Here is a 20,026-nt window from a genome sequence, read left to right on the forward strand (position 1 = left end):
CTCTCTCTCTCTCTCTCTCTCTCTCTCTCTCTCTCTCTCTCCCTCTCCCTCTCCCTCTCCCTCTCCCTCTCCCTCTCCCTCTCCCTCTCCCTCTCCCTCTCCCTCTCCCTCTCCCTCTCCTCTCTCTCTCTCTCTCTCTCTCTCTTCTCTCTCTCTCTCTCTCTCTTTCTCTCTCCTCTCTCTCTTCTCTTTCTTTTTTCTCACTTTCCCTCAGTCTCTCTCCTTTGCTTTCATCTCCTCTTCTTCCCTCCATCTCCCTGCATCTCCCTCTTCCTCTCTCCCTCCCTCTTCTCACCCCCACTTTTTCAGCCAATACCCCTCCCTGCTCCAAATGAAAGAGAAAGTACTAAGAGAAATAGTCAGCTAGCAGAGCTGCCCCAGATGTGTGGAGCAAACTAATGGATGGTCTTAAATTTAAAAAAGTGTTAATACATGGTTGAAACACAACTGTACACTTGTCCAACCTCAGATATGCTGTCTTAAACCCAAGGAAACTCTCCCTTCCATGGATAGTAATGGGCCATCCCCTCAGAACTCTGCCATAATTGTTGAGATATGAAGATTAAAATCAAGAAGTAATATATAAAATGAGAAAATTATTGAAAAATAAACTAATTGAGAAGCTCTATATATTTGTCCAGAGGCCAGAGAATGTCCCAATGACCTTTGTCATTAACAATATATCCCCCTAAGCTGAGGGGCTGGAGAGATGGCTCAGTGGATCAGAAAACTGGCTGCTCTTGCACAGAATCAGGGGATTTGGTTCCCAGCACTCACATCACAGCTAGCTTTGACTCTAACTTCATTTCCAGAGGGTCTAATGCCCTCTTCTGGCCTTGGTAGGTACTGCACATATATGGTGCATGGTCATACATGCAGGCAAAGCACACACACACACACACACACACACACACATATATATATAATTTTTAATCTATTTATTTATTATGTTTTGTAGGGAGGGCGGGGCCGCTTTGTTCCATCCCATCTGGCTAGCTTAACCCCTGAAATAATCACACAAAAACTGTATTCATTTAAATCACTGCCTGGCCCATTATCTGTAGCCTCTTATTGGCTAACTCTCACATCTTGATTAACCCATTTCTATTAAATCTGTGTATCACCACTAGGTCGTGGCTTACCGGGAAAGATTCTAACCAGAGTCAGTGTCAGACAAGAGCTTCATGGCATTTGCCTGTCTGACCTTCTTCCTCCCAGCATTCTGTTCTGTCTACTCCGCCTACCTAAGTTCCTGCCCTATCAAAAGGCCAAGGCAATTTCTTTACTCAACCAATGAAAGCAATTCACAGACCGAAGAACCTCATACACCATTTATGTATACAGTATGCTGTCTGTGTGTATGTCTGCAGGCCAGAAGAGGGCACCAGATCTCATTACAGATGGTTGTGAGCCACCGTGTGGTTGCTGAGAACTGAACTCAGGACCTTTGGAAGGGCAGACAGTGCTCTTAAGCACTGAGCCATCTTTCCAGCCCAATATACAATTTCAATTGATATAATATATATACATATTATGTATATATCATTTTCGTTATAACCTTTCATGATTCTTAGCATTTGACTTAGCAAATAAAGGCTGCTTTGGTTACCAATTAAGAATTGCCTATGGCCATTTTATCCTGCTGTTTTTAATAAGCATGTTATTTAATTCATGAAAAGAGAGTACCTCAGGCTGAATGATCTAACAAAAGATGTTTATTGTTGTTGTTCTAGAATATGAGATGTTGAGACCGTGGTCCCCTGAGCAGAGTTGTCATCTAATGAAGCCTGTCTGGCTGGTAGACAGATGTCACATGACCCAGTCTTCACATGGCCTCTTAACATAAGTTCTTGAGGGACATGATTCAATCCATAACAGCATATTTTATTATTCATCAGAAATCTTTGGGATATGTTCATATTTTTAAAGTCTTAAAATTAGTTAGAAGTTCCAGAAACACACACCCCTACAGCGTTCAGTCTCCAAGTTAGGTAAGACCTATCATACTGAAGTTAGGAGAGCTGGACCAGTTCTCAGAGAAATGGGGATGGTTCTTCCATGCTTCCCGTTCTCCCAATAAAGGAAATGTACAGCTTTCCTGACCAAATGTAAGGAATTGCACGCACAGTCTTGTGTGGCTGTTGCTCAGTACAGGCTGAGAGCTCGTTAAGCCTCGAGGATGGCAGTGATGGTGTGGGTTGTAATAATCACTGTGACACCTGTATCCACAGGTCCTCTATAGTGCTAGTGGGTTCTTAGCAAAAAACAGAGACACACTCCCAACTGATATTGTGTTGCTTCTGAGGTCATCAGAAAACAGTGTAATTCGACAACTTGTCAACCATCCTCTGACCAAAACAGGTAAGGCAGCTGACTTTTGAAAAGGTTCCTCTAAGCCTCATACAGTAGTTTCTATCTCTGTGATTTTTTTTGTGACCGTAGTCCGATTTTTTTTGTGTTTTTTTTAATTTTGATTTACTGGATTATCATTTATTCCTAATCTGAGGAAGGCACAGAAATTAATTTAAAGAAGTGAGGATCTTATAAAGAAAGTATTTGAGACTCTCACCAAAAACATGGAAGTGTCCCGGCTGTTCCTGAGAAGAGTCCACTCTCCTCAAGAGAAAGCTGCTCTTGTCAGGAGTGGGCAGGGAGTAGACTGTCCCTGGTGGTCATGAGCTCTCTGCTGATTAAGTTTGTGCTATCTCTCTCCTCACTCCAGACTCCTTATGTGTCCTCACATTCATTAATTAGAGGGGATATAATATTTGGGTTCTTTATATTGTACTTATAAATTGTTCTGCAAGCTTTTTTAAAGATTTTTTTTTATTTTATGTGGGGTCCTCTATCTGCATGTACAACTTTATGCCAGAAGAGGGCATCAGATCCCACTAAAGATGGTTGTGAGCCACCATGTGGTTGGTGGAAACTGAATTCAGGACCCCAAAGGTGCAAATAGTGCTTTTAACTTCTGAGCCAACTCTCCAGCTGCTAATTATGAAAACTTTTTAATGGTTTTATTATTGATGTATAAATGAAATATTTAGTCAAATAAAACTTGGTTTTTACATATGTAAAAACCCCATATATGCATCCCTGTAACTAATAGTGAGCCTGTTAATCACACACATTATGTCCCTCACAACTCTGTGATCTCTCCTTCCATCCCCATAACCCTTCTCTGGTTACTCAAACACAATTTGTTTAAAACATTATCCTTCCTCCCTTGCCCTGCTCTGAACTCTTTGTATGTAATTTTATTAAAACACTTTAAAGTGAGCCTTATTTAAGTATCCAAACTACAGGCTATAACCAACAGCAGCCCAACTAAGGATAATAGCTGTGATTCAAGGCCAAGTCTTTGTGGCTGTTTCAACCTTACCTGTTTCACTGCCATGAATGTATAAACCACACATTTGAATGCTAAGATTGAAAATTCATATTGACATCATCCACACTTGACTTGCTAAAAGCACTTCATGAGGTGTGAGGGCTCACTGTGAAGCCCACCTCAAGCTGATACAGAGATGCAAAGTGAACTGCTCCCTCGTCACCGTCTGCCCGCATCTTCTAAAATTGAGAGGAAACCTGTCACTCACCTCTGCCTGGCCTGCTTTGCCATATAGATGGTTGGCTTTTCCTTCTCTTTCTGAGTTTGGAATGTGTGGTAGCTGAGTGTGGTGGCACTTGTCTGCACTCTTGGAATTCAGGAGACTGAAGCAGGAGGATTGCCGCGAGTGTGAGGTCATCCTTGACTGCATAGCAAGCTCCTCTCAAAGACAATGAAAAAGAGAGAGAGGAAGAGGAGCAGGAGGAAGGAAAAGAGAAAGATGGAAAGGAGGAGGAGAACAGAGAAAGAGAAGACAAAACAAAAACAAAAAAAAGATTTATTATAACCTTTCAGAGGTGGGGCACACCTTTAATCCCAGCACTCAGGAGACGGAGGCAGGTGGATCTCTGAGTTTGAGGCCAGCCTGGTCTACAGAACAAGTTCCAGGACACCCAGGGCTACACAGAAAAAAAAGATTTATTATAATTCTTCATATAATATTCTTTATTCTTGTTTCAATAAATAGGTAACCAAGCCTCTGAGTTCTAATATACTCAGAATAGTTTAAATAAAAGGAAAAATTGTGCAGTCACTAAAGGTTCTAAAAGATAAATTAATTTTACCTGCATCCCCATAGGTAACCTGCCACTTTCTAAAGCTAAAAATATAATAAACTATCAGATGAGGAATTCAGAGAAAGCCACAAATCTGACCAAGGTAAGACTATTATTCTTATGTTTGCTTTACTGACAGCATCTCAAACATCGTGACGTTCTTGTATATTCCTAATTCTTTTCAATCTTTTTTTTATTCTGTTTCTAAATAAAAATATATGTGTGGCCAGGGTCAGAAACATTCATCTTCTGCACAAGACCAGTCAACACAGACAATGCAGCTAGCACAACCATCTTTAAAGTAGAATATCGGTAACATTTTGTGGCTTTGTGCCTTTGAACACCTAGACTAAGGGAAACTGATGGAAAATGCCCTGTGCTCCTTGTAGATTACAGTGTGAAGAACATGGCAAGGCCTTACTGTCTTCTTTGGTCTCTTTAGGGTGAAACTAGAGACATCACACGCCATGCCTGTGAAACCACCAACATGAAAACTCAAACGGTCGCATCGTATTTTAGAGTAAGATGTTAAATTATGATATGTTGTATTTAAGGACAATGCCCATCCTAAATTAGTTACATATGAAAAGTGGTAACTGACAAAAGGTAACATTTATTACGCCCATTAGATGCATTGGTACAGATGTGTTAATATATAGTTTCATCTGTAGATTGCTTATTTTGGTATCTTACTCCATGAAAATCACAATTAAATTCTATAACTTGATAAAAAATATATATAAACTGCACAAAGTGACACTTTTCTTTAATCTCAGCTTGGTAGACAAAGGCTGGAAGATCTCTGTTAAGTTCAAGGCCAGTCTGGTCTACGCAGCAAATTCCTGGATGGCCATAACCACATAGTGAGGCTCTGTCTCTAAAGAAAACAAGAAAGTCTGTACAGCATTTGACATTCCCACTAGAATGGGAAAAAGAAAGGAAGAAAGAAAGAGAGAGAGAGAGAGAGAGAGAGAGAAAGAAAGAAAAGAAAGACATATTAGTTCAATGTCCCTGCGAGGTTTTAGGAAGAAACAAGGCTGGTCATAGTTGAACGTGGTCCTCCAGCCCATATTTCCTTGCACAAACGCGAGCTGATAACCTTCAGCAGGAGGATGGAGCCCATTATAGGACTGGGACGAGGAGGAGCCTCAGCAGAGAGGTATGGCACACACCAGGGCCTAGGAACAAGGTGGCCTTTCTTTGGACAATGTGGGAGGAAGAATAAAGGAAGCACTTCTCGGTCCAGCTCCAGTTTTCACTGACCTCCTCCCAATCAGCCAGCCAGGACAATGGAGAAAATGCCACCTGAAACTTGGCAGTTACTAACAGTAGCATTTAATACAGAAGACGTAGATGCAACCATATTACATTTGCTATTGGTTGTCCAATGCATTTATGCATTTCTCTAATGGAACCACAAACCATCTTTTAAATTGTCTGAATACTTGTGTTACATGTCCTCAAAGCCCAAGTACATAGTAGCCACTGTATCAAATCCTACTTGAGTATTGCCTGCTACACTTGCATGCTTAAGACCCGTGCCCACGGCTGCTCTGTCCCTTTATACCATCAAGGCAGCATTGGCGAATCACTAAACCTACTTACAGCCAGATTAGTTGACTTTTTTAAGTGAGTTGTCCACAGGATTCTTGTACTCGGGTGAGAGCATCAAATACCGTTTGAATCTGATCAGGTCATGGACTCCTTGTAATTCAGGTTGAAGCAAAGATTGACAGAGGATTGATTACACACGGTATGTAGCATGTTCTCAAGCTATTTTTCCTTCTGCTGACAAGAGTGGAAGGAGGGTGACTATGCCTAATTGCTGGGAAGCTGGCAGGCGCTGTCACCTCGGGATCCCAGTGCCCGGCAGATGTTTGCATGAGTATAGGAGTGATGATTCACAGATAATGTAATCAAAGGCTCCAGGGACAGCTGCAGCTGTTTGGTCCCCAAGAGGCAAGCATCCAGTTGTCTAGCTTCAGCATCCGAGCTGCACTGGCCCTGCAACTCTAGCTGTTTGCATTTCCAACACTAGAATTCCCAGTCCTCCAGGAAATTCTGATCCTGGCCTTGGAGATAACTAATTCGCTGAGGTTCCACTACATCCGAATGAGTTATTCTTAATTGTCTAATAATCGGCTATTATTTTAACAAACCATTGGTACAGAATACAGTTTTAATAACTATATTAATAACAATATTCTCCCCAAATCAATAAGATAATAAGCTAAAGCACAGTAAAATAGTTAAGTGGATAATAATTTGATTACTTTCTTGTGTTCTATTCTTGAAACTTACTTCTCTGCCCTAATTTTAAAGTAGAGGATTCCAACAGAGATTGAAGTGTTTGTTTTTTATGCTTTCTACAAAGACAGAGTAGAACAAGAAAATTAGTATATAAAGTAAATTAACCAAATTGCATGTCTCAATATTGTAATTTGGTATGTTTGCTTGAGAGGACATAATTACTTTTAAAATATATAAAAAATGAATTGATCACTTAATGCTGCCTTTAGAGTTGCCAGGCGACCTCCCAGCCATTGCCTCTACATTTCTACCCCTGGATCTGTAGTTGTAGATGAATTCCTTATCCTTTTATCAGGTCTCTTTCCACTCACTGTGGTTAGCCATTTGTAACATTAATTCTCAAAAATGAAGGCCTACAAATTCATACTTCTTTTAATGTCATACCATGAAATCGATTTCTGGTTGTATATTATAGTATTCCTTGATGGATTTGTTATCTAAGATGGTGGTGGGCCAACCTCATTTTGTGCGTTGCATCAAGCCAAATAATGAGAGGCAGGCAAGAAAGTATGACAAGGAGAAAGTTTTGCTGCAGCTGCGTTGCACAGGGATTTTGGAAACAGCCAGGATTCGGAGGCTTGGTTACTCTCATCGAATACTGTTTGCTAACTTCATAAGAAGGTATGTGGATTCCTTGCATTTCCTTTGTATAGTTTATTTTTCAAAAATTTTCAGGGGAATTGGAGAATGTAAATCAGTGGAGAATAGTTCAGAAGGTCTAGGGGGAAAGCATTTTATTCATGGGGTGAAAAGAGAACATTAGTTGAGTCTGGGAAACTCTCCTGTGTCCTGGGAAGTCTGCTGGCATCTTCCCTCCCCTCCTCAATCTGCTATGACTCTCTAATGGAACACTTATAATAATCAAATTGAATAATGTCATGTCTATGGAGATTTGGCAGATATAGAAAGTCAATTAAATCTATGCCGATTTAATCTTTTCTAATTTAAGAAAGAATCTACTAGGTACAAAGAGTTCTTAACATTTAAAATCATTGTAAAATTAATTTTCATATAGTAAATGTATTTTAAGTAATATTTTAGTGGTAATGCTAAGGCTCAATATTTAAAATATTTAATATTTTAAATGTCTGTATTTCTATTCATCATCATTTTTAAAGAAATTTCAAGTGTTAGACATATTGCAGTTTTGAGAAAAATTTAATGTTTAAAGAATTCTCCATCTATAAAATTCCCTAATATTTTTTCAAAGCATGTAATGGAATATTAAAAAGAAAACAAAGCTTTGTTTTTGATTGTTCAACAAATTCTGACTACATTTTTCCATCACCACCCACCAGGTGCAGGGACACGAAGAAGGGGCAAGGACAGGAAAGGTGCATCCTGCAGGTGTAGGGACACGAAGAAGAAGGCAGGGACAGGAAAGATAGTCCTGCAGGTGCAGGGGCATGGAGAAGAGGCAGGGACAGGAAAGGTGCATCCTGCAGGTGTAGGGACACAAAGAAGAGACAGGGACAGGAAAGATAGTCCTGCAGGTGCAGGGGCATGGAGAAGGGGCAGGGACAGGAAAGCTACGCCGTGCAGGTGAAAATATGCACCTCTGTGTCTTCCGCTAGCTACTTCCTCCAGTGGGACCCCAACTCCTAATAGCTATCCCACTGACAAGCTAGGCATCCTTGTGATCTAGTGACTCTCAGAAGCACTGCTAGATCAAGCTTCAACACCTGCTTCTTTGGTGATGGACACACACACACACACACACACACGACACTTTCTACCCAACCTATTATAACTCGAAGATCCATATTCTATGTGATGAGAATTCTTTCTGCCAATTTTCTTATTTTTTAGCAACTAATCATAACTTTTTTTAAAAAAAATCCAAAATAAATGTACTGGCTTTTTGAGAACCTATTCTCTTTGGATGGATACCTTGCTCAGCCTAGATATAGTAGAGAGGGCTTTGAACCTTCTCCAAAGCAATGTGCCTTACCCTCTCTGAGGAGTGAATAGAGGTGGGTGGGTGGTAAGTGGAAGGAATGGGAGGAGCGGAGGGAGTAGAAACTGGTATTGGTATGTATAATGAAAAGAGATATTTTGTCTTCTTTTTATGAAAAAAAGGATAAATAAATAAATAAGAACCCAAAAAAGAAGATAAAAAAACTTTTTTTGGAATACCCTGAAACCAAGAACACATTTTCATGATGTATAAAAATTACATTTATATTATGGATTTATATTAGAAGGTTTTCATAGAAGTTTAAGACCAACTTTATAGATTTGAAATTTAGAGTTCAGAGATTGAATTGAATTGACTTTACTTTTTATTGCTCAGTCCCAGAACTGTATATAAATGCAAAATTTATAATATTGAAATTTTTACTTGGTCGGTAAATAAATACTCAGTTCTGTTCATGAAAGTACATAACTCAAAATATTAGATGTAAAGAACTTTCAAGGTTAAAATTAAAATCCAATTTTATTATCATATATTTCGTGTGTTGTGAGGAGAGTAGACCCTCTTAGATGTTAATATCAATATTGCTGCAATAATCTGTCTGGAGTAAGCACCCTGTCACTAATGAAAGTAGAAGAGAGGAGACGTATTCACCAGGAGACTGAACCCAGGACCTCCAGCTTTTGAAAAACCTCAGTCCAAGTCCAGCTTTCCTTTATATTTTATTTTATAAAACCACTCAGTGGGGCAAGCAATAAAGTGGGGCTTTTTCCAGAAGCAAAATGTATATGGAAGTTAGATGGGAGCCTTTTGTTTTTTAAAGGCATATGGCAGATGTAAGCTTTTGTGGTCAGGTTGCTAAGGGTAGCAACTGTTTTTGGTTCAGTTTGGGTTTTCAGCTATTTCTCCAGGTCATTCTGTTCCAGGTAGCATGACTGGAGTCGTGTTTGACAATAAGCACTATAAGAAGGACTTTAGGTAAATCACTAAGTAAATCAATAAATCAGTATCTAATAATTAGTCTTTTCTATCTTATTCTACTGAAGTATTACTAATATAGAACATGTATGCTAAGCTAGTATGCTAAGAACTGTGGAGACACAGTTTTAAAACTGGCTTATCTTCAGTAATTGAAACCCAGTTAGGATTATCAGAGGCAAAGACGTGGGATGTTAACAAGCAATGCAAAGTAGTAAATGAGAAATTCAAAAGACTGGTGTTCACAGAGGGAAAGAGCATTAATTAAATGTCAGAATCACTACCCACAAATGAGGATCTGGCAGAGGATGCAGTTATTAGGAAAGACGGGAAGTGGGATTTCATACAGAAAGTGAGCTATAATGGCTCACCAGGTTTATGTACACTCAGGCAAAATAGCCGGGCAGTGGTGGCGCACGCCTTTAATCCCAGCACTTGGGAGGCAGAGACAGGCGGATCTCTGTGAGTTCGAGACCAGCCTGGTCTACAAGAGCTAGTTCCAGGACAGGCTCCAAAACCACAGAGAAACCCTGTCTCGAAAAACAAAAAAAAAAAAAAAAAAAAAGGTCTCCTGAAGCTCTCTATGAGACTTATATATATAGCGCTCTGTGCCTTGGCACTGACTAAGCTCCTTGGTTGAAAACTTCTCCAGGCCTTTCCTGGTGATTACAGGCAAGCTTTTCTGTTTTGGTCAAGAAAACAGCCCTCGGGGAAGGTACTCAAAGAACTGAAGAAGACACTAGGTGTGGTAATCAACTCTACCCATCAGGGTGAAGTAGCTAACTGATGAAGATAAAAGGTTGATCCAAGCTTTCAGGCCTTTGGTTCCCTCCATGACTTTGGGCCTATGGTGCTATATCTCTCAGATGGAGTCCAATAACTTCTTCAAGGACATATCCCCAGTAACCTGAAGACCTCCCAGTGGGTGACACTTCTTAGGATTCCCACAGTCTTCTAAAGATTATTTCACAGAGCAAGTTAATTCTCTTTAACACAGAAAGTTAAATGGGACATTGGAGACATGCAAGCTCTGAACTGTAGCACAGAGTTTTTACTGTTTGAAGGAAGGGAGTTGTTGTTGTTCTTAGAATGAACCCTACTCTAAAATCCATAGAAATTAGCTCCATTTCAAACTGACCCCTAATACACAGTCATTTGGCTTGCAATTCCCTAAGCAGCGGTCTTTGCTGACAAGACTGTACACGGTAGGTTCTGTGTAGTAATAAGGGCGGCGGGGCTGCGTTCCCAACACCCCAGCCGCCTGCCCGGCTAGCTCAGTCGGTAGAGCATGAGACTCTTAATCTCAGGGTCGTGGGTTCGAGCCCCACGTTGGGCGCCATTTGTAGTAATAAGGGCGGCGAGGCTGCGTTCCCAACACCCCAGCCGCCTGCTTGGCTAGCTTATGCCCCGAAATAATTACACACAAACTGTATTCATTTAATCACTGCTTGGCCCTCTAGCTCTAGCCCTTACTGGCTAATTCTGATATACCGATCAACCCATCTCTAATAATCTGTGAGCACCGGTCTTACCCGGAAGATTCTAGGTCAGAGCTTCATCACGTGTGTCTGCCCGGGAGCCGGGCATGGCATCTCTCTCTGAGGCGTCTGCTCCCGAGAGGAGAGCTGTCGAGTCTGAGCTCACTTCCTCTTCCTCCCAGCGTTCTGTTCTGTTTACTCCACCTACCTATGCTCTAACCAATAAAATGGGCCAAGGCAGTTCCTTTATTAGCCAATGACCTTCCTCCATCAGTTCTGCTTTGCTTTCTGCTGATGTGACAAAACCCAACGTGTGGAGGAAAGGTTTTATTTTAGCCTACAGGTTATAGTCCTCCATTGAGAAAGACCAAGACAGGAAGTTAAGGCAAGAGCTTGAAGGAGGAACTAACTGAGGAGCACTGTTTAAGGACTTGTTCCCAGGGTCCTATTCAACTAGCCTTCTTATACATTTTAGGCTCACCTGCCTAGTGATGACACCACTCACGGTGGGCTAGACCTTCTTATACTAGTTAGCAATCAAGAAAATGCCTCACAGACAGGCCTATAAACAAACTGATGTAGGCAGTTCTTCAACTGAGGTTTTCTCTTTTAGAGAAAAATAGCTTGACAAACAAGTTTAGCTATCACATGCTCATGCCTTAAAGTCAAACTCTGAACCACAATTCCATCATTTATAAAATATTCAGTCCCAAAGTGATTTAAATTCTGTAGGCTTTCAACATGATTTTTCAGTAATCTGTACACACATACCATTCTATTCCCATGTACCTGTATTAAAAGATTTCCTGTACATGAAGTTTATAACTACAACCAAATAGAAAGCAATCACAGGAGTGAAACTACAGATTGCTCTAGGTTTCTGTCTGTCTGGGGTGGTTTCACTCTGCCATCATTTGGAGGCTATCTGAGAGCCAAGCATTCAGTCTGGTAGCTGCATCTGTTAGCCATGATAAAGTTGCCAGGTGGGTACTGCTGATGAGCTGTTGGACCACTAACCAGTCATTTTTATCATTTCAGGTATTATGTTCTCTGCTACAAGTCTAGTGAAGAGCCCCCAGTGAGCCCAGATACCTGCGCTACCATTTTGGAAAAGGCTGGTCTTGATAATTGGGCTCTTGGAAAAACAAAAGTAATATTTTCATATAATTTTTATAGATAATGATTAGTGGATTTGTAAGAGTTGTGACATTTTACTATTATTAAAACTATTATGATTCTTGTTAGAGAATATATAAAATTTGAAGTGAATCTTATGCTACATAAAGCCTTCCTTCATGAAGATAAAACATTTTTGCTCTTTATAAAGCCCAGAACTACCTACTTAAGAACAACACTGCCCACAGTAGGCTATGACTTCTTATATCAGTTAGCAATCAAGAAAATGTTCCACAGACATGCTTATAGGCAAACCTGATGCAGGCAGTATAAGAAAATTTTATTTCAAAGATTTATCCAGAAGAAAATTCCCAATGACACTGGCAATAAATATTCTTAACTTCAAATGGTATTGGAAACAAACATATTTTTCTATGGGAAGGACCAGGGTCTCACTGTGAATTTCTGGCCTGACACTCATTTTATAATCCAGGCTGGTTTTGAACTCACAGAGACATACCGCTTCTGCCTCCAGTGCTGAGATTAAAGGCATGTACTACCACCATCTTTTTATCTACTTTATCAAACAGTCAGAGAGCTAGTCTAAGATCAGAATGAGATTCTTGCTTTCTCTGCTTTTTTAAATTCTCACTTAGTTTCTATTTTAAACTTGAAATTTATCTGAAGTATTTAGCTTTATTTATTTTAGTATTTATCTGAAATATTTAGCATCATCATGATGTTCGAGTACTGGCATAAACTATTAACTTTGGGAGTCTTGGAAATCTTATTTAACTCCTTAGAGAACAAATTTTTTTAAAAAATAATCTTGACTGTAGAAGCCAAACTTCTAGCTGTTTGGAGAAAGGATACACTGGACCTGGCATATGTCCTGAGAGCCTCTTAAAGTGGGTAAGTCCCAGTGCATTCCAAATGTGTCTTGGAGGTATACCAGATATACCCCAAGACAGGATGGAAAAAGAGCAAAGCTACAGAAATCCTCATATATTGACCATTCAAGAATAACTACTGTCCACTACTCCAAAGGGACCAGAACAAAATGCCCTCATTTGCGAGGAAATCTGAATAGCGTGTCTTGGGCATAGAAGGAAGGGAGAGAATTTCATGACGTTCAGAGAATGTATTATCCAGGTAATAATTTGAGGGATTTTATTCTGATCACCTGTCTTACACTCAGTAACACTTTTCTTTTTATATTTGATAAGGGAAAATTTAAGGTGCACAGAGAATATGTATTTTATTCAGACTATTTTCTTTAAAATGCCCACAAAAATGAACTGTATCAGGTTAAAAGCTCATCATTTATGGTCAGAAATGCACATGTGACTTCAAATGGAGTTTTTACTTGTAAAAAGGCCTTGCCTGCCAGTTCTGTGTGATATTTAAGTAGCATTTTCACGCTATTCACATTTTTCCACTTCACCTTTCCAACTCATTAACATGGATAAAAGTGTTTAATATAAGAACATTTCTAATGCTATGCAAAAGATGATGACCTTTTTAAACACATTAAATTGTAAATGAATTGTCAACAACAGAATGAACTAAACATATTAACATCTAGAATCCTGTAGAAATTAAAATTGAATTCAATCAAAATCCATAGTAAACACAGAACTGTTTGCCTGTGGTGCCAGGTTTCCAGGTTCAAAGGCATGCTGAGAGAGTTCTACAGTCAAGGTTACCAGATGTTATGACTCAGCTACAACATTTGATTTTAACTACTTTTCTTGATGGGCTCAATGAACTCTTTGAGGTGATTTGTGTTGAAGAATTTACCCATTAAAAGAAAAAAAAAAAAGATATTCTCTAAAGGGAAGGGGTAAAGGTAAAATCTTTAGATGTGAAAAAAAATACCTTTAGTCTTTAGGCTCCTGCCTTGTAAAAGTTCATGTTAAGTTTAGAATGATCTGAAGTCACCCTGTGGTTAGTCTATCAGGACAGTTGTTGGTTCTGCTGGGACCCTATCTGCCTCATTTTCCCCACTGGCAATGCCTTGACAGCCACCTGCCATAGTTATCTTTATATCCCCAGCAGATAAAAAACCAAAGGTTTCAAGAATCGTTTGGTGAGTGAGCATTTGATGAATACCTGCCCTTCTATTTAGATAGATTTGTATGATTTTTTAAATTTGGAAAATATCATTGTTTTAAAGATGTTTTAAGCATAAAATGGCCTTAACCCAGAATATATGATGTAAAATATTTCTGGAAAGAGCTCAGAATCACCCCCATTCTGAATATCAGATCCAAAGAACCCCAAGAGTTTCCAGGTCTTCCTTTTACTTCCTTCTCAAAGACAAATTTTGTTTATGCATCAAAATCTGGGCAATAGTCACACCCAAGAAGTAAATATGTTTTCCAGACCCAATGAGGTTCAACATGCAGTCTTTTCTTCAAGCATGACACACAGTCACTGTACAGCTGTGTGCCAAGATCTTACTGGACTTTATTTTAATTCTCTTAAGGTGTTCCTTAAATATTACCATGTGGAACAGTTGAATCTAATGCGAAAGGAAGCCATTGACAAGCTTGTTTTGATTCAAGCTGGTGTCAGAGCATTCTTGGGCTCAAGAAGATACCAAAAGCTACAGCAGAAGAGGAAAGACAGTGCTGTAATAATACAGTCAGGTAATCACTGAGGTCACCTTGTAGTGTGGAGAGCATAATGAGATATGTATATATGGTCATAAATTGAATTTTCCTATTCATAGACCTGCAATTTTCATGTGACTTTTGTGTTTATTGACATGCTACTCTAAATTAGGTTGTTGCAATGATTGACACTTTTAATATTGGAATAAATGTTTTGATTTAAATTAAATAATTGAAGGTTTTAAGTTTCCTGTCAAGGATTAATGAAACACAGCTGACCCATCCTGCTTTATGTGGCAAACGATTGTATTAATTTGAGTCACAAGAATCATATTACAATACCATAACTCATTAGGCAATAAGATTTTTTCCTATTATATTCCAAAGGTTACAATTGTCATAATTTTTGACAATTGTATTTGACAATTTAATTAAATTTTATTTTGTTAAAGGGCATCTATTCCTCCGTATTAACTCTAAGAAAATGATATATAGGACCACACTTAACAAATTTTTATTAAAATGCATTAATAGACTTTGGGTTTTGCTGCTTTTTTATTTTAAAGGCATTCATATAAATTTAAATCATGCCTAGGATGACTTGCAACTGTATTCTTTTTTTAAAAAATTGATCAAATAACCTTAATAAAAAATATACTTGACTTTCACTCTGATATTTTATTCCTGCTCTATTTTGTTTCATTTTAGGTGTTTATTTAGGCTCATTAAACCAATTTTTAGCTCACTGACATGCATAGCCACCCTCTGAAGAAAATTCACATGGTGGACATCATAGGTAACTGTTAAAAGACCCATGTCCTGTTCTCAGTTCTGTCAGTCAGAATTTCAAACTGTTAACTTCCCCTCAAGACATGAAAGTACTTTGGGATCTCATCCTCCACCCCAAGAGAATAAAGCTCTGATTAAAAAGATTTTCATAACTTCTCCGTCAGTTAAACATTACCTGTTTATAGTAAGAAGTGAGACTATTTATATCCATTAGTTCATTCCAAATTGTTGGAATAGTCTGCTGTTGTGAGAAAAAAAAAACGGTCCTGAGTTTTGCTTTAAGAAGCTATCTGGTCTGTAAAGCAAAGGATACAGTCAACAAGACAAAATGGCAGCCTACAAAATGGGAAAATATCTTCACCAACCCGGGACAGAGGGTTGATCTTCAAATTATACAAAAAACTCAAGAAATTGGTCATCAAAAGAACAAATAATCCAATAAAAAATGGGTTACAGACCTAAACAGAAAACTTTCAACAGAAAAATCTAAAATGGCTGAAAGACACTTAATGAAATGCTCAATATCCTTAGTCATCAGAGAAATGCAAATCAAAACATCTCTGAGATTCCATCTTACACCTGTAAGAATGGCCAAGATCAAAAACACTGATGACAACTTATGCTGAAGATGTTATGGGGTAAAGGGAACATTCTTCCATTGCTGATGGGAGTAAAAACTGGTACAGCCCCTTTGGATATCAGTATGGCAATTTCTCAGAAAATTAGGAAACAACCTACCTCAAGACCCAGCAATACCACTTTTGGGAATATACCCAAAAGATGTTCAATTATACCACGAGGACACGTGCTCAACTATGTTCACAGCAGCATTATTTTTCATAGCCAGAACCTGGAAACAACCGAAATGCCCCGCAATCAAAGAATGGATAAGGAAAATGTGATGCATTTATACAATGGAGTACTACACAGCAGAAAAAAATAATGGCAACTTGAAATTTACAGACAAATGGGTGGATCTAGAAAACATCATACTGAGTGAGGTAACCCAGACCCAGAAAGACAAATACCATATGTACTCACTCATAAGTGGCTTTTAGACATAAAGCAAAGAAAAACCAGCCTATAAATCACAATCCCAGAGAACCTAGACAACAATGAGGACCCTGAAAGAGACGTACATAGATCTAATGTACATGGGAAGTAGAAAAAGACAAGATCTCCTGAGTAAATTGGGAGCATGGGGATCATGGGAGAGGGCAAAAGAGGAGGGGAGAGGAAGGAAGGGAAGCAGAGGAAAAAAAATATATCAATAAAAACAATTTTATAAAAAGCTATGTAGACAAGGGAATGTTCCTGGATGTATAGTTACTCCATGTTACCTTACTAAAATAAAGCAAAACTTTGAAAACTGAATTCTAAAATATATATGACCCCCAGGATAATGGGTGAAAATACAGAAACTATCCATGTAGCTAATAACGGTCTTCTCTGTGAAGAGCTGAACGTAACAAGAAGGAGATAATTTCCAGCAGAGGAGGCGCTGCCATCCTTACTCTCGGCGTCTGCTGTCGTAGTCCAGTGGGGATTCCATTGCTGTAGTTCATACCTAAAATTGTCTTGTTAATGATAGCCATTTTTTTTAAAAAACTGGATCTATTGTCATCTTTACTTTCATTATTTTCTATGACAATAATAGTCAAAACCACTCATCTGTATTCATTTAATGTTCTTTTATTTTTTTCCCAACTGTTCCTTTGTTCCTCATGTGCTTCAGCTGCAAGAAGACACCTCCTGAGAAAACAAGGAAGAGGAACCGCTAATGTGAGAAAGGCTGCAGTAATGAACAATCGGGCTAATGATCAGGAATTTGACTACAAGAAAAACTTTGAAATTAAAAGGTACAATGATGTTCTCTCTGATGCTATTTTGGCATCAAGGTGTTCCAAGGTCATAGAATGATGTTTCTAGTCTATGTTGTTACTGTCTGATACTGGTATAGCAAATACCAGGGAAGCACACAACCACATAGGCATTCACGAGCATTTTATACTGATGGTCACACTTTGATGCCCAGATGGCTCCCCCACCTCTTGGCTTCTGAGGTGCAGCCCTCTGCAGTTCTACTCCAAGAACTGGGTAACATCTCCATCCCCATCTAAATGTCCCCAAACCTCCCATTTTTTCCTATGGCCATAGCAGCCAATATACCAATCAGTTCTAATTGTAATCACTTGCTGCCTTTTTTCCTCCCCTGGGTCTTTACATGCATATTTCAAAGTACCCATTACCAGGTCCACAAATTTATTCAACAGACTTTATGTTATGTGGTGGAATACAAAGATTAAAGAAACCAAGTCCTTATCCTCAAATTACTCACAGCGTCATGAAAAAGAATATGACCAATAAAATGCTAGTAAGGCTGGCTGGCTCTGCTATAAATATATACAAAGAGAAGGATTTGGTGATGTACTTAACCTTGTGTAATCAAAGCTCTGAGTCCAATCCTCAGTATCACACAAAGAGGGAAAAGTCATTAGGCTATGCAAAGAGCATGGAGGATATAAGAATAGAGAGCTGTGTCTGATTACTCCAGACTAACGGAGGTAAGGTAGTTTTAGTCCCAATGGTAAAGTGAGTTGATGAAAATATGAGTAAATAGTTCTCCAGAGAAGTGAAGGTCACGCCACACCCAGCCTAGAACCCTTTGCCTTCATCAGAATTAGCCATGGAAGGAGTGACCAAATAAGACAGAAGAAGATGGCATCCTTTCCTCTCCACTTAGCCACGTGTGTTGTTCTCACACCCAACACTCATGCCCACAGTGAGCTTTGAACCCTTGTCACCTCCCCTTTTCTCCCTTCGTGCACTCTCTCCCCATATCACACAACCTCACTTCCTTATTTAACAAACATGGATGTCGGTTTGAAATTTAGAGGCATTTTATGTTTTCAGTTTTCTGTGCTGTGTACTCAAAGACATATGTATGTGCCCTTTGATGACAATACTGAATGATGTTTTTTTCCTTATTACTGGTTGTAAAAACTGTCCTGCAAACTCCAGGGAATCTCCATGACTGCATCAGGGGCAGGATCTACATGATAGGAGCCAGAGAAGTTACATATAAGAGAAAGATGGACTGATAATCTTCTAGAAATATTACTGCTTATAGACATTATATAGTGTATATAATATCTGTATATATAGTGTATCAAGGAAATCTACAGTTCAATTATGTACCAATTTGCTTCCACCTTTCTTCTAAAGACACCAGCATTCATGTTCAGTTTACAGACACTGATTAATAACACTCTACCCTCTACGAATTCCCCTTTAGAGTAGACAAGTTAATAAGAAACTGTCCCACATAATTGAGGATGAGATATTTTACATTGGACAATCAGACATTAAAAGCATACAAGGATATTAAGTATTTTCACAGTAAAAAAAACCTGATACGTGTTTGAGGAGTTGGGTAGGATTTATCTGATTAGATGTTATGTAAATGTATATAACAGCACATAGTACCCCATTAATATATAGTTATGTATTTTGATAAATCATAAAAGGATAGATAGATAGATAGATAGATAGATAGATAGATAGATAGATAGATAGATAGATAGATAGATGATAGAGATACATAGATACACAGATATGTAGATAATGATATATAATATGCAGAAGTAAAGTGCTTTGCAACAAGCAAAAGAAAGTGAGTTCAACTCTCCAGCGCCCACATAAAAAGACAGATGTGGCAGCGTACCTTTATAATCCCAGCGTTAAGAAATGGAGACAGGCAGATACCTGGAGTCAACTAACCGACAGGTCAGCTTAGCAGAATCCATGACTCCAGCTTCAATGTGTGGCATTGCCTAGAAAATAAAATGGAGAGCAAATAAGGAAGACGTGAATATGACTTCATATCCATGTACACATGTACATGTACATATGCATATACCACACACACACATGTATATACCACACACACACACATGTATATGCCACACACACGCACATGTATATACCACACACACGCACACACACACACGTATATACCACACACACGCACACACACACACACACACATGTATATACCACACACACACACATGTATATACCACACACACACATGTATATACCACACACACACATGTATATACCACACACACACACACACACACACACACATACACACAATTTTTACCACTTCTAGAAATTGCTACTTGTAGACTGAAAGAGAGCCTAAACAGGGATGAGAGAAGATGGGGAAAGAGAGGTCTGGCACACACCACTATCCATGGCCTGCACTACAACCCCTGCCTTTCCTTCACGCTCACACCCACCTCTCTATCCGCACTTCTCACGTTGCCTCTGCCTCTTCTGAGCACTCCTGAGCTGTGATCTAGAAAAATCTCATTCATAGACAATAAAGACCTCTAAGCCTGTCCAGCAGGTATCAGACGAGGTCAGATATTCTTCCCCTGCTGGGTGTCTAGCTGTTCTCCTGAGAAGCATGTGGCCCTGAGGTCCTCCACAGCTGGACTAGCTCAGGAACAGAGTGAATTCATATGTGTCCACCACAGTGAGGTGAACCTTGCGTCCTAGATATGTATACAGCAGTGTCTTTCCAGTAAGATAAAAAAGTCTCACAAACAATGTAAACAAAAATTTACAATGAATCTTGGCAGGTAGCCATTTAG

At 39.1% G+C, this 20,026-nt stretch overlaps 1 protein-coding gene across 1 annotated transcript in view; it reads left to right on the top strand.

Annotated features, from left to right (window-relative positions):
• The window catches only part of Myo3a (myosin IIIA), a 195,238-nt gene that overhangs the window by 141,754 nt on the left and 33,458 nt on the right, over positions 1-20,026 (top strand). The window contains exons 21-27 of the mRNA XM_075971112.1: positions 2,232-2,361; positions 4,188-4,267; positions 4,607-4,684; positions 6,890-7,095; positions 11,884-11,995; positions 14,450-14,612; positions 17,101-17,224. Of these exons, the coding sequence (XP_075827227.1) occupies positions 2,232-2,361; positions 4,188-4,267; positions 4,607-4,684; positions 6,890-7,095; positions 11,884-11,995; positions 14,450-14,612; positions 17,101-17,224 (893 nt within the window). The remainder of the gene's footprint in view (positions 1-2,231; positions 2,362-4,187; positions 4,268-4,606; positions 4,685-6,889; positions 7,096-11,883; positions 11,996-14,449; positions 14,613-17,100; positions 17,225-20,026) is intronic.

Source organism: Microtus pennsylvanicus, chromosome 4, assembly GCF_037038515.1.
Source record: "Microtus pennsylvanicus isolate mMicPen1 chromosome 4, mMicPen1.hap1, whole genome shotgun sequence".
Classification (NCBI taxonomy): Eukaryota; Metazoa; Chordata; class Mammalia; order Rodentia; family Cricetidae; genus Microtus; species Microtus pennsylvanicus.